Source organism: Hemicordylus capensis, chromosome 4 (genome assembly GCF_027244095.1).
Source record: "Hemicordylus capensis ecotype Gifberg chromosome 4, rHemCap1.1.pri, whole genome shotgun sequence".
Lineage (NCBI taxonomy): Eukaryota > Metazoa > Chordata > Lepidosauria > Squamata > Cordylidae > Hemicordylus > Hemicordylus capensis.
The window spans coordinates 56,624,166-56,639,635 of NC_069660.1; the positions used below are offsets into that span (position 1 = coordinate 56,624,166).

At 42.4% G+C, this 15,470-nt stretch overlaps 1 protein-coding gene across 7 annotated transcripts in view; it reads right to left on the reverse strand.

Annotated features, from left to right (window-relative positions):
* MAGI3 (membrane associated guanylate kinase, WW and PDZ domain containing 3) overlaps window positions 1-15,470 on the reverse strand; it is a 340,723-nt gene that overhangs the window by 130,947 nt on the left and 194,306 nt on the right. For all 7 annotated transcript variants that reach the window (XR_008307161.1, XM_053250087.1, XM_053250086.1 and 4 more), the window contains 3 exons: window positions 9,970-10,144; window positions 8,702-8,781; window positions 1,940-1,997 (listed from right to left, as the gene is read on the reverse strand). Coding sequence is in view for 6 of the 7 variants with exons in the window: in XM_053250087.1 (XP_053106062.1) it covers window positions 1,940-1,997; window positions 8,702-8,781; window positions 9,970-10,144 (313 nt within the window). In the remaining variant the exon portion in view is untranslated. The remainder of the gene's footprint in view (window positions 1-1,939; window positions 1,998-8,701; window positions 8,782-9,969; window positions 10,145-15,470) is intronic.

A 15,470-nucleotide genomic window follows, 5' to 3' on the forward strand; every position in this document is an offset into this window, starting at 1 on the left:
GTCAGTTGGCAATAGTGGGTCTACAGGAGGAGGAGGAGGTGGGTGCTCCTCTGGAGGTCTTGCAGTGTCATGTGTGCCGGACCTTGAGCAATGGATTGGGGCCCTGTCTGGGGCATGGCACTGAGCAGTGTGCCGTGGGCAGGAGTGAGGACTCTGTGGTGACCAGTCGGACCTTCGATATCGCAGTCTGGATGGCGATCTCAGAAAATATCTGCTCCTTTCGCCTTGATACAGAGAAAGGCAGCGGTGACGTCTGTTGAGTGGGTATGACCTATAGTCCTCCCAGTAGTCCCAGCCATAGTCACGTGATGGTGAGCACTCATAAGTAGGATTCTCCTCATAGTATGGGCCATCATAAGCGTCTACACAGTCATTTCCAGGGGCACAGAAATCCTCCTCCTCATTCTGCCAAGAGCGGAAAGCCGAAGTGCCTGGCTACGTTACTGACGGTCCAGGCACAAGCTTTGGTACTGAGGAGGAAGACTTGTGAGGACAGCGTTCCCTGTGACAGCTGGAGGCTGGCACGTCCCTGGATTGTGCTGCGTCTCATGGCTGGGAGGACTAGCCTGCATATGGAGGATGTAGGAAGGCTGCGGAGGAACTGTACCTGAAGGCCTCAGCTGAGAGGCCAAGGGAGAAGGTCCTGCTGAAGGGTCTGCTGATGGGGTTCCCTTATTCTTTTTCTTTTTGGGTGCCGGGTCCAAAGTTGCCTTGCGCTTTGACCCTGAAGCAGGCAGAGCACTCAGTATCGAGGCAGTGGCCAAGGAAGAAGTCGAAGGCGCCGTTTCCTCCGGGTGCAGTGACGACTTGCTCTGAGCCTCCTGTTGCAGGCCAACAGCAAGAGTGGCAGGAGGAGAGACTGACAAGGTCTCTACAGGCACCAGTACCCCCTTAGAGGAAGGGTCCTTAGCGGGTGCTGCCGTTTCAGGCATCAAGGAGGCCATTACTGGGTGGCGCTGCAAGGCAGAGAGCGATTTTTATGTGCTTGCTTCCCAAACTGCCTGCAAAATTTGCAAGAGTCCACCTTATGTACCTCTCTCAAGCACAAAAGACAATGAGAGTGGCCGTCTGTCGATGGTAATTTTGCTCGGCAAGCCGAGCAACGTTTGAAAGTGACTTTCATTTTATTCCCCCACTCCATACACTGTGTGAGGGGAAAGGTGGAGTAAACAACTTTGTGGCAGGCTGTGCCTCAAGAAGAAGAAAATATACTGCTGAGAGGGAATTTGCAGAAAACAGACTTGTTTTTTGTGGGAGGGTTTTGGTTCGGTTTCTTTGGGTGGGGAGGGGAAATAGTGTGTGGGGGGGTCAAAAATAGTCTCACAGAGAGTAATGAGAGCCGAGAAGAGAAGGAACCTCAAGCAAACGCAGCAGCGGACAACAAAGAACTGAGGGAAACAGGGCGTGAGGTCACTCATTGGGAGGGGCTCTTACTAAAAAAGCTAGAACTAAAGAGAGCTTGGAAGGATCCCGAACGGACTTCAGCGCACACCTGAAGCCCATCAGTGTGAACAACAGAGACCACGATGATGAACTCATGTTCCTGACCTCTTTGGAGGAAAAGTGAAATAGAAATGTGAATGAATGAATAAAACTATATACTATTATTGCCAAAACAGACTATTCCTAGGAAGAAATTCAGATGTTCCATAGCAGACAGAAAGCTAAGCAGATACTTCACTGGCTATACTATGATTATGGTACTTAAAAAAGCATGTCATTCACAGATGCTACTTTGTTCCACTTGAAAATACATGGATATATTTTCAAATCAAGTAACTAGGTTACTTGAAGGACAAGAGGATGTTAACCTCTAAATCTTGCTTTATAATTTCAAATTCTTGAAAAAGTGGAATTAAAATTTGGATAACATATTAATGCAATGCTTTCCTAACATTTAATGACACTGAGCTATCAACAACTATGAGAAAATACTTACTCAACATAGTATGTCCCATACTGAGGGTCTTCTATTTTCTCCCACCCATAAGGAAGTTCTGAAATTGGAAGGTACAGATTAACATAGTTCATTATTTAATATATTTTTTCTTTGACTTAGTCCATGGGCTTAGGGCACCTTACAGCAATTCAGTCAATGTTGTGCTGTCTTCAAAGAGCTCACAGTCTAGGTATTGCATAAGTGGCTTCTGGTATCAAAGGAGGGCAAAAGCAATATTCTTTCCACTCACTGACAATTTCTTGTCACTGTTCCTTCCTTTAGTAAAATAACTGAGTCTTTCACAATAATATTCTGTTCTAATTCTGTTCATCTCCCTCTCAAATTCTTGAACTACAAATACACAATGAAAAGGAAAATAATGTAACTTAAAATGTCCCCTTGAACCCTCCTCTGCCATACTTTCTTTAAAAAGAGTGTGTATTTGGTCCTTTAAAACTTGCTTTGTAAGGGAAGTACCCAGTTCCAGCTAATGAAGTAGCTACAGCACGCAGAGATGGCAATGGTGACAGTCTGCCTCAAGTACTTAGACATTTTAATAAAAGCTTCTGGGGAAATTTTCGCTTCCTAGAACACAATAATCACACAGAGCCAGAACTAAACCCTGGCTTCATGAAATGGCTCAGAACCTCAGGGGCAGGAGTGTAGCAAGGTTGGAGTGGGCCCGGAGACAAGATTTTAAAATGCCCCCCCCCCACTGAAGCTCAGCTCATGAAGTAAAGAAATCTTAAATGAGGCTGAATAGTGGTAACAATAGATAGATAGATAGATAGATAGATAGATAGATAGATAGATAGATAGATAGATAGATAACCTATATGCCACAATAGAACATCATCCTAAATTATTTTTAAAAGGGTTTTGTAAATTGTGGATGATGCAAGTCATGTGATGATACTAGAGAAAGACATGCTGTTCTGGTAGCTCCAGGTCTTAAGACTCACATCAATTTCGGAGGATGAATACAACTGAAGGAAGCCCGGGCAGGTGCGCGGCTAGGGGAATCAATCATGTGACTTGCCTCTGGGCCCCCAGACAACTGTCTCCCCTTGCCCTATTATAGTTACGCCCCTGCTCAGAGAAATATACTATCTCTTCCCTTTCACACGTGAGCCAAAAAAGAATTCTACTTCTGACTTCAGTTATGATGTCTGAACCAATCATCTTGGCTTATTCTAACCAGAAGTCTTAAAATAAACCATGATCTGAATTCAACTTCAAATATTGGTTCAGATTGTGAACAAACCACCACAAACCAAACTGATATTGTTTTATTGTTCTTTCAGATTTAAATATTGGTTGAAAGGTGTCTGATGTAGGCTAGCCACCCATTCTTTATTCCAAAGAACAGTTCTTTATTTAGCATTAACATGTACCTGTTCTTTATCAATTTAATAAAGAACGTATTTTGTTCTATATTTTCAGCACTCTGAGGTAAGCCAGTCACTGATTGCAGTGCATACACAAGGAAAAGGCTGGTTTCATGATTCAGGCCTCTACAAAGCAGTCTTCTTCAGTCCTGCAGTCTGAAGAACAGACTGCACTTTGGTACTAAAACTCCCATGATGAAGCTTATTTTTTGAGCCAAAAGTTCACCTTTGCCCCTGCAGGCAATAGGAGGAGGTTGAGCCTTGAGCAGAGAGCAGCCAGGCCTGTGAAGGTGTGGCCCATTCTGCAAAAGTCTCTCCCTAGAGTTGAGCAGCCTTTCTGTCGTCTTCTTCCACCTAACCTCAAGCAAAAAAGGCAGGAGAATGCAAAAATATCTTGAAGAATGGGAAAAGGAGTTCTGTTCATTGTCTAAAGTGCAAGATCATGCTTTGAAAGCTCGTTGCAATATATGCAACATAGACTCTTTAGTTTCACATGGTGGAGTATGTGAGGTAAAACAGCATGCAGCTGGAGAAGGTCACGTTCGCAACATTCGAATGAGGGGCCAAAATCAAACCACACCCAAGTTTGTAATTAATGAAAGTTCATCAGAAGCCAATAAGGTATCTCTTTTTATCATCTCTTGTTGTTTTGCCAGTTAAATGAAAGTGAAAGAAATTTAAGGGGCTCTCTCTGGTGACAAATCTACTTCTACTTTTACCCCTGCTAACTGGGCAAAGAGGCACCTTTTACCATGGTGATTCACTTTTATTTAACAGGGGGAGAGTAACTGGCCCTATCCACCCCCAGCACAGTACTTCCAGTGACTGTTGCTGGGGTCTATCTTATGTTTCTTTTTAGAATGTGAGCCCTTTGGGGACAGGGCTCCATCTTGGTTGTTTGTTATTTCTCTGTGTAAACCGCCCTGAGCCAGTTTTGGAAGGGCGGTATAGAAATCGAATTATTATTATTTATTATTATTATTTATATGTGGAAAAATGTTAAGAACACTAGTATTTCTTTTGTGCTCCTTATATGTGTTTATTGCTGAGCCTGGATGGTTGCATCAAGCTTCCTTGTTTTATTTATTCATTAAAACTTTTGTGTCCCACCTTTCTAGCGACCTAGAACATAGGAAGCCTTAAATCGAGTCAGACCCTTGGTCCATCTAGCTCAGTATTGTCTACACAGACTGGCAGCAGCTTCTCCAAGATGGCAGGCAGGAGTCTCTCTCAGCCTTATCTTGGAGCTGCCAGGGAAGGAACTTGGAACCTCCTGCATGGAAGCATGCAAATACACTTCCCAGAGTGGCTCCATCCCCTAAGAGGAATATCTTACAGTGCTCACAAATCTAGTCTCCCATTCATATGCAGCCAGGGCAGACCCTGCTTAGCAAAGGGGACAATGCATGCTTGCTACCACAAGACCAGCTCTCCTCCCAAGCTATTCAAAGCAGCTTACAATATCAAAATTGTACGAATATGGAGTAACCAAAAATACTGCAAGGAGTAACCAATAACTCTCATGGAAAAGAGATGCACTCTAAGGGCAAAAGCAACTTTAATTTAATGTGCTATCTGTTTTAAATGGGTTGAGATTGTACAGTTATCAGCCATGTTGTTTTCTTATAATGCTGCTTTTCAAAATTGCTATTGCTTATTATGGGGTAGCATTCAGACAAAGTTACTCATGAGAACACCACTGAAATTATTGAGAGTTATCTTTACTACCTTAAGGCCCACAATTTTCAATGGAACTCAGTTATGGCTAACTTAGTCTGAATGAATTCTTAGAAAAGCAGTATATAAATATATTAGATAAATTTACATTGATACATTACACTACTTATAAATTATTGTTCATGTTCGGACGGACACACATAATGTCCTTTTATTAAGATCTTACAGTAAGGTTATTCTCACATGCTGCCTAACTCAGGCTTGGAATGCCCAGCTTGGGTTAGACTGCATGTGAGAACCACTATGATTGGGCCCTATCCCAGAGGGGCAGCACTCCCTTAACCTCAGCTACCTGCTCGTGCTCAAGCATGGTCTGCTTCCTTCCTGGCTGCACACAGAGACAAGCACCTAGAGCACCCATCTCTCAGGGGAATCTCCCAATGCACTACGCATGTTGCACTGTGGGATTCCCAGAGAGCAGGACGCATCATTTTTAGATTGTGAGCCCTTTGGGGACAGAGATCCATCTTTATTTATTTTTATTTCTCTTTGTAAACTGCTTTGGGAACTTTTATTGAAAAGCGGTATATAAATATCCATTGTTATTGTTGTTGTTGATCATCCCGGCCTCTGAAGCTTCATGCTGCATCACACAGCGCTGCTTGTCTGGGAGCGTGGTCTGCGCTCCCAGGAACATAAAATTGCTCATCTGGGGAGAAGGTGGGTTTAAGCAGCCTTCCTGCCCATCAGCCGCCTTGCCTGTTTTTTTAATTTTGGAGCTCTTCAGGTGGCAAGCCTAGTCTGATGTGAAGATTAAGCACACTGGGCAACATTCAGACTAGTTAACCATGATTAAGGACCACTGAAATCAACACAAGTTAGCGATGAATAACTTAGTCTGGATGTTGCCTACTATGAAATTCCTATTCAACTCTGGTTTCAAACTGCTTCCCCCTGCCCGCACTCCCTTTTGCATTATGAGGAATACAATAATGGTAGATTTAAAAACAAAATGCTTACATATATTTCAAAATTGAAAACAAAGTTTCACATATCCATTCAGCAGAATTTCATAATACTCTTTTCAAATTATATATGAAATGCTGTTCATTAGGCAGTTCTATTTTTAAAAAAATTTCATCTCTTGTGATGGATTTTAAACACATTTCAAACTGCAAATGAAACTATTATAAATAGATGGCTAGTCAGATTGTACAGTTTAGAACAAAAAGAAGTCCTGCCAACAGCCTCACTTTATTATTCACTAGATAAGTTATACTATTATTCTGAGACTGACTGCAGAATTTGCCTGTAGGATGTGTAGTAAAGGTAACTATAGAACATGATCCCCATCATGCAAGTCTAGATTAAAGAGGTAGAAGGAAACAAATCATTTCTTGTAGACTGCATAATAATCTATTTTGGCAAAAGGTCACTTTCTGCTACCTACTGCTTATACATTAGTTTATATATAATCATTTTATGTAATAAAAACCCATCATTTTTCTGTCAGATAAAATGGTGAATATGGCTACTGCCTTATCACTTTATGGCCTTATTTCCTTCTGATGGTGCAGAGGTGCAGCAATTTACTAACCAGTTCTGCTTTTGCCTTAAATGCTAGGCTCAAGTTGGGAGGTGCTAAAGTTCATTATTTGTAATATCTTAAACTTTTTCTTAATGACAAATTTGGATCCTACATAGGCTCTAGACTTCTCATTCTTAAGAACATAAGACCCAAGGTCTATCTAGTCCAGTATCCTGTTTCACACAGTGACCCACCAGATGCCTCTGGAAAGCCCACAGGCAAGAGCTGAGGGCATGCCTTCTCTCCTGCTGTTGTTCCACTGCAACTGGTATTTAGAGGCATCTTGCCTCTGAGGCTGGAGGTGGCCTATAGCACTCAGACTAGTAGCTATTGATAGATTTGTCCTCCATGACTTTGTCTAAGCCTTTTTAAAAGACATCACATCTTGTGGCAGAGAATTCTATAGGTTAATTATGTGTTTTGTGAAAAAGTACTTTTTGTTGGTCCTAAATTTCTCAGCAATCAGTTTCATGGGATGACCCTTGGTTCCAGTGTTATACAAGAGGGAGAAAAAATTTCTCTCTATGCACTCTCTCCGCACCATGCATATTTTTATAGACCAATATCATGTGACCCCCTCAGTCATCTTTTTTCTAAAATAAAAAGCCCCAGGTGATGTAGCCTTGCCTCAAAAGTTAGATGCTCTAGGCCCCCAATCATCTTGGTCATCCTTCTGCAACTTCTCCAGTGCTATAATGTAGTTTTTGAGTTATGATAACCAGAACTGTACATAGTACTCCAAATGCGGCCGCACCACAAATTTGTATAAGCACATTATATTATTAGCAGCTTTATTTTCAATCCCCTTCCTAATAATTCCTAGCATGGAATTGGCCTTTTTCACAACTGCCACGCACTGTGTTGACACTTTCAATGAGCTGTCCACCACAACTCCAAGATCTCTCTCCTAGTCAGTTATCAACAGCTCAGACCCCATCAGTGTATATGTGAAACTGGGGTTTTTTGCTCCAATATGCATCACTTTACACTTGCTAACATTGAATCGCATCCGCCATTTTGTTGTCCACTCCCCCAGTTTGGAGAGATCCTCTTGGAGCTCCTCACAATCTCTTTTGGATTTCACTACCCTAAATAGTTTGGTTTTATCTGCAAATTTGGCCACTTTGCTGCTTACCCCAACTTCTAGATCATTTTTGAATAAATTAAAAAGCACCGGTCCCAGTACAGATCCCTGGGGGACCCCACTTCTTGCTTCCCTCCATTCAGAGAACTGTCAATTTATACCTACCCTCTGTTTCCTCTCCTTCAACCAGTTACAAATCTACACATGAACTCTAGAACCAAGTTACCACATATGCCAACACAGAAGGGGGAAAAAACTTGGCAGAATCTTCTGTGTAAATCTTAAGTCTTATTTTGTTAAGACAAAACACAAAACTAAGGCTTAGCACTATAGGGAGCTGGAAGTTTACATTCTACCCTTTCCCCCACACCCATGCACAAGAGGAGAGTGAAAGCTTCTGCTTTTACTTTAAGAACAAACGGCAACTCTCCATCACGTATAAATTCTGGGAACTGTGCTTTAATATCCTAGTTTGTTTTAATGCAAGTTAGTAAAACAAAAGTTCTCAAAGTTTGTAACTATAATATGTTCTATAATGAAAGCCAAAAACATCATGCCTCCTCTCACACATACTAGGCCCCAGATGTACTTTATTGTTTATGTATGAAAGCAGAAGTTCAAATATGCAGATTACGGGTGCAATCCAGACTTTTAAAGGCTTAGGGCACTTGTAATTGACTGGCTTGATGTCCAGCAGTGGAAGGGTTGTATGATGTGCAACCCTTCCACTACTGGAAGGAGTGCTGAAGAAGGCTGCAGCTGCACAGCCTTCAATGTAACTCTCAGGAACAGATTTCGATAGCCAGAAAGGGCTTCGGGAGGGAAAGGAGAGACATGAAAGTCACTCCTTATTCCTCCTCTGCACCTGGACTGCTCCGCAAAGCAGCCTTCAGTACAGGGCTGCCGAAAGCTGTTTATGCACCTTCAGACCTTTTGATGATGGAAGGCTGCGCATAATGCCAGCTATTCACTTCAAGAGCTGTATTGAACCCTACTATGCAAGGAATAGGTCCCAAGTGTCTCACCTCCATCTTCACAATCTTCAGGAGCTTTGGCTTTTTTACAAAGGCGAGGATCCAGCCAGGTAGTAGTTTTGGTGTTGTGACTGTGGAACACAGGTCCAGTTAGAGCATATTCACATAAAGCAAAACTGGCCCCTTTCACTTCTAGCCACAGTGGCATGGAAGCCTCTTCCAAGCGTTCGGTGCCACATGGCTGCCTTTTGATGATGGAAGCTTCTGATTATTCCACAATCAGAAGCTAGTTACAAAACACAGTTGTAATTTGTATTCATAAGAAAAAATACCACAAGTGTCACTTCCTATTAACTATGATGACGTGGGTTATATTTTTAAAAGTGTTACATTTATGACATGTTTGAGTGACCCTTTTTTTTGACAGCTGTGAAATAGGAATTCATGCAAGTGAAACCCAGTTTGTTTTTTGTTTATTATGAGCCAAATATTGTTTCAGAGGTATGCATTCATGGTCACAGTTTATGTAGCTTCAATATTGAACAGCAGGTTTGTTTGGAGTGAGGTTAGCTTAGGTTACAGCTGTCAGAAAATACTGGTAACTCCTCAACATTCAGTGCATGATTAATTCAATGATTCTGTGGAGCTGTGTGGGTGTATGTGTAAGTTCAGCAGAGAACAAACAGAACAAATGAAACAAAAACACACATGTCCCTTTTGGCTCTCTCTCTAACAGGCCCCAAAACAACTTCTGTTCAGCTTGATTTTAAAGGATACATATTCTCTCATACATACATGTATCATACATGTAAAGATACATATTCTCTCATATTATGATAATGGATGATCAAATTGTATGGCATAACAACTGGGATACACTAGATCATCTGGTTTAAAATGAAGTTCTTAAATGAAACATTCCCATAAAGGAAGCATTTGTATAAAGATCTGAAGCAAGGAAGATACATTTTCAGAACAAAAACTTGAAAATAGATTAATCTGTTTCACTGATTAATCTGCTGCATATTTAAATATGGATTGTTACAGAGCTGTCTCCTATAAAATGATGCTCCATATTTATTGCATTGCTCTGAGCAATCTATCTCCGATTTGAGAAATGCACTTTCCAAACAAATTATTTGTCTTAAACACACATCACAGTTACCATTTTCTTCAAACTATCCTCTGCACTGAACTTCGCAGTATTTACTGTCATTCATTAATTTATCTACTAACTATCCATTTTTAGTAAATTAAAAAGCTTCAGTCACTTGATGTTTTACACTGCATACAATACAGTAGTACCAACATCTACTCACTCAATGAAGTAGATCATGCCTGTGTCTGTATACGCCATCTCCCAGTTCTTGGGGAGAGGTTCTAGGCTTTCTTCCCTTGATAAACAGTTTCTGAAATCCATAGAACTGCTTGTTTGATTGTAACTAGGAACAGGCTTCATCCAGTCAGAAGAATCTGAATGTTTCTCTTTATTTTCTGCAATTGTTTAAGGCGAACTGTTAGTCTATCATATTTTCATGCTGTTTTACACACAAGGATACACCATTTTGCCCTGGTTATATACAAACATCAAGTAAAACAGAACTTAATTCGTATTTTTAATAAATTACATTTCCTTGCACTGAACAATATTTGCAAGGCCCACTCAGAAGCACCATTACCCCTGGACTTCAGGGCACACATCTGGCACCCCACAACCCTCGCTATCTCTGGGGCACCCTCAAATCATCCACCCAGCTCCATTGTGCCAGCCCTGATCTCCTCCCAGCTCCCAGTCATGACCCAGGCCACTCAGAGGCCCAATGGGCATGCATGGCGGCCTCCACAATGGCCGCCACAACAGGGGTGAGGCCCAGAACAGGCCGAAGACTGCCCGAACAGGGTGATTTGAGCCGTAATAGTGGCCCGGGGGGGAAGGGGAAACCTTTGGAGACCCCCCTGTGGCCTTGGAGAAGCCCCCAGAGGAAAGTACAAAAAAAATTAACTGAAAAAGCTTGTGAACCTTCCCCATCGAACATAACCGAACCCCGGGGGGTCCGAGGGGGTGAGACCGAACTGGTCTGGTCCAGGTCCAGTTCAGACTCAAAATGAACTGTGCCAGCCTGTTTTATGTACTCCCCTGGCCTCAGCCTAATCTGACTCTGAATCAGATGCTCTTTGTTTCTGACTCCGAATCAGCGCACCTGCTCAGTACGCCTGCCTCCAAGTCTGACCTGTCATGCTCTGCCCCTTCCTATGCTGCTTCCAGTACAAGGAAGCAGCATGCATTGCCAGCTTTGAGGCAGGCAAGCGGAGCCCAAGCTGCAAGAGGGTGATGGTGGCAGTGAGGCAAGGGTGGCTGGCAGGTTCCCTGGACAGCGAGACTCAGAGACACCAAGCCAGCCCACACATGGAGGCCCTGCCTCCCTGGACCAAGCAGTGTGCCACACAGGCCTGAGTGGAGAGGGAGAGGCAGAAGCAGTATTGCCAGACAAGCATCTGTAGCAAGCAAGCCAGTGCTTGTCACCATGCACTCCCTTGCTTGCTACTGTGCACACTCGGACAAACCAGAGAACTGCCAGCAACAGGCAACTGAGTGCACTCAATCCGTGGACTGGGGTCCTGGAGAGTGAATGAGTGAATGAGAGAGAGCTGTTATAGCTGCATCCCTCACAAGCCTAACCCAAAACACCCTACAGGATCCCTCTTGGGATAAACTTCTAAACAACAAGATTAATAGATAGAATCCAACCAGAGTGTGCTAGTGCTCGAAGGGGGATCTGGTGCTGCCTGAAGTCACAATGAAGAGTTGGAGGGTGTGTGTGTTTTTCTCTTTCTTGTGGGGAATAAGAAGTGCACACATATCCATGTGGTGCCCCATGCGCGTGCATAAGGAGATGATGCTCATCTTGCCAGGTGGGGAAGGGATCAGGTCTAAGCTCCAAAATTACCTAGCTGCACCTCTGGGCCCACTAGAGAATGTCCACCATTTCCCTCTCAAAGCACCAAACCCAATACAAAACCATAATGAGGGGAATAAAAGTTGAAGTCCAGGCAACTCTGTCAAAAACCTCAGTTCCATAATTTATTTGGTGGCAGATCAATAATTCCTGTGGCGAAAACTATGGATACTTTTGGCATTGTTTCAGTCATATGTACAGGAGAACTTGTGAATCTGTGGGGGTTCCATTTTGTCCGTGGATAACGAGGCATTAAAGTCAATGGGCTTGGGAGGATTAGATTCCTGGAAGCTGCAAAAAAAGTTTTTTAAGTGCCCCAAACCCATAAAACAAAGTGAAATAAAGTGCTCTACCATGCTCTGTGGGCCTTTAGCAGTCAAATGATGACTGCCACCCAAGGCCCAAAGGCTCCATTTTCCCACCAAAAATTGCAGGGGGAAATGCTATTTAAAATCAATGTGAGCCACAAAATAGCTCCTATAATCTGAGATGATAGCTCCTTTAGATCTGAGTGTGGTATAGTGGTTAGAGTGTTGGGCTAGGACTGGAGAGACCTGCGTTCAAATCCCCATTCAGCCATGAAACTCACTGGGTGACTCTCGGCCAGTCACACATTTCTCAGCCTAATCTACCTCACAGGATTGTTGTGAGGCTAAACGTAACCATGTACACTGCTCTGGGCTCCCTGGAGGAAGAGTGCAATATAAATGTAAAAATAAAGTAAGTAAGTTAATAAATAAAATTATAGCTCCATAAGAAATCTCTGTCCATATTTTTACCATTACTACTCCTCTGGCTAGTCTGCTAGTAATTTGCAAACACTGTTCATTTCCATGTCAGAAACCAATACCACAATTAATAGGAGAAGTTACGTAAAAAGAAAAAAACCCTGCAATCATTATTTCCCGCAAAGGGGCATTAGATATATTCTATGGTGTCTTCTTGGCATGTGTGGGGTCCACAGTGGAGGGTAGGGAAGTTTAACTTCCACATATGTAAGTTATCCTGAAACCAAATATTTCATTTTAAAATAGACAAACTGCTATCTTGGGCTCAGCTTTTTTGTGGTTCAAGAAATCCAACCCTACAGTTGTTATAGTTAAGACATACAACACTTTCCCCCAGATTCTGGCCCTGGCTGATATAGCTTGGATATTAAGGAGTGTGGAAGCTGGCAAACACAATAATGCAAGGAAAAAGGTAAATACTCTAATCATGCAGTCTTTACATGTGACTTTTGGGTAATAAAACTTCCTGGAGTCCTAGGAGGAGAAATTAGAAAGGATTTTCCCTCTCTTCAAAGTTGGAATATCTGATACATTACTGGATTTTTGAGGGGGCGGGGAGAGAAACTGTAACTTCACCAGAGATTTGTCCTTAATCACTATTTTCTTCAAGGATATAAAAGTTATGTGCAATGTTATATCACTTTCAGTGAGAATATCATTTAAACCCCCTTCCCCCATTTGCAACTGGAAAGATCATTACCCCAGGACTTGACAAATCCCATGTGCCAGGGAGCCCTGGCACCTAGAAAAGTAACTGCAGCATCTAGAGTAGGAATTATTTGATACAAATAATTTGATTTTAGGCAGCCCTGTTTCTGTTCTAAATACAGGGCTGGATAAAAAGGAGCACCCACCAGTATTTCTTCCAACTAGTGGGCCCGGGCACAGAGCATCTGTGCCTCTTGCTGGCCCGCCGCTGCTGCGGCCTGGCCCACCGCCGCAGCCTGACCCGCCTCAGCGGCCGGGTCCGCCACCTCGCCTCAGCGGCCGGGCCCAGCCAGGCCCGCCGCCTCGCCTCCGCGGCCGGGCCCGCCTGGCTCCCCGGCCATGGCCGCTGCTGCCGCTGTTCTCCTGGGTGCGCCAGCCAATCAGGCGCCCCGCAGCCCAGCCAATCAGCTGGGCTGCAGGGACGCATTTTTCCCTGGCACACCCAGGAGAATTAAATATATAGATTTTTTTTCATCAGCAAGTGGAATGAGTTTGTTCTGGGTGGCAGTATCAAGGCAGTGTGCGCACATGTATATTATTTTGTGCCACTATAGATACAACACACAACACACACCATAAATATGGAAGTGTGCTTTACAATTCTATTTATGTGTTCTATTTTAAAAGCAGTTTTATTTGCCATTGGAGGCTAAAAGTGGCCTATAAAATACTACTACTACTACTACTACTACTACTACTACTACTAATAATAATAATAATAATAATAATAAATAAATAATATATATAACCTAAAAATTATCTAAGTTTTGTTTAATTAAATTTGAGTTCATTCTTGCTTTCTTGCTCTTATCCTGTAAAATGAGTGTTAGTTGCCCCTATAATTTGATAGTCACACAGTAGGCTTCCCATTTTCTTCCAAATATCCTGGAGCTAATACATGCCTTAGATTAACAAAACTAGCTGCTTGTCAAGATCAGAGTGTTAAATAAGGCCTTAGCTACTTAGAAGTCCCAGGTCCTCCCTGTGCGCTTGGATCCACAGGGCCTGCCTAAGGCCCACATCTTCCTCACATTTTGATAATTAAAACTTCTCATGCTTTCTAGAAGTATCCAACACTCTCCACCCCACAAGTTTGTTTCACTTCTAAAAATGAATCTCCTCTTTCTCCCACAGTCAATACCCAGTTGACTTTTAGCCACATGCACTCCAATCCTAAGCATGTAGTAGTGGTGGTGGTGGTAGTAGTAGTAAAAATAATAAACTCAGAAGGAAATTAAAATATCTGGTTTTACCCCTATCACAGCAGAAAAAGCAACCCAGTTTGATCATCTGCAGTACTACTACAAATATTTATATACCGCTTTTCAACAAAAGTTTCCAAAGCAGTTTCCATAGAAAATAAATAAATACATACATACATACATAAAGGATCCCTGTCCCCAAAGGGCTCAAAAGAAACTTAAGATAGACACCAGCAACAGTCACTGGAGGGGTACTCTACTAGGTGTGGATAGGGCCAGTTGCTCTCACCCTGCTAAATAAAGAGAATCGTCATAGAAGATCTCTTCTATGAACTACATTTAAGTGTATGTCTACCCACTACAGAAGGAAAAGCCACCAATTTCAGTTCAAACAGGGCAGCAGAGTTTCATATATGGAGTTATCCCAATTTTTTAGGATTTAAAAACAAAACAGCATTTTTTAAAGGGCTTTTAAAATGAGTTTCCTGTGCTGGAACAAGTGTATAAAAATAAGGCCTTTGGTGGGGGAGGGGGAAATGCTTAATGTTCATTTTAGCCATTTATGAAGCCACTTTCAGTAAGTTGGGGTATTTTAGTGCATTACACGCTTATTAAAAAGACAATATATGAACTACTGTTACACGAACAAAGCAAAATAAAATATTTATTATAAGGAGAAACATATTGTGAAATAACCATTTTCTCATAGAGGCATTTTCTCAAAAAGACACCTTTTAATGTGGTGATTCTCTTTATTTAGCAGGGGGGGGAATAACTGGCCCTATCCACCCCCAGCACAGTACCTCCAGTGACTGTAGCTGGTGTCCATCTTATGTTTCTTTTTAGATGGTGAGCCCTTTGGGGACAGGGATCTATCATATTTATTTATTATTTCTCTGTGTAAACTGCCCTGAGCCATTTTTGGAAGGGCAGTATAGAAATTGAATTATTATTTCTTGTTTACACAGTCAGACAGGTGTTATTGACTGGTTTGTTTTATCCAGACATCGAGTCCTTCCCAAGGACCTGGGATGGCTGAATTTTATTGTCAATTGTTATAGATATCGTCGCAGAATATAGGCTGTTCCCAGTAAAGATCCTTTTTGTAATTGGCTGGTGGTGATTTCTGTGGCCCCTATGGTGTTGAGGTGCGCTTCAAGGTCTT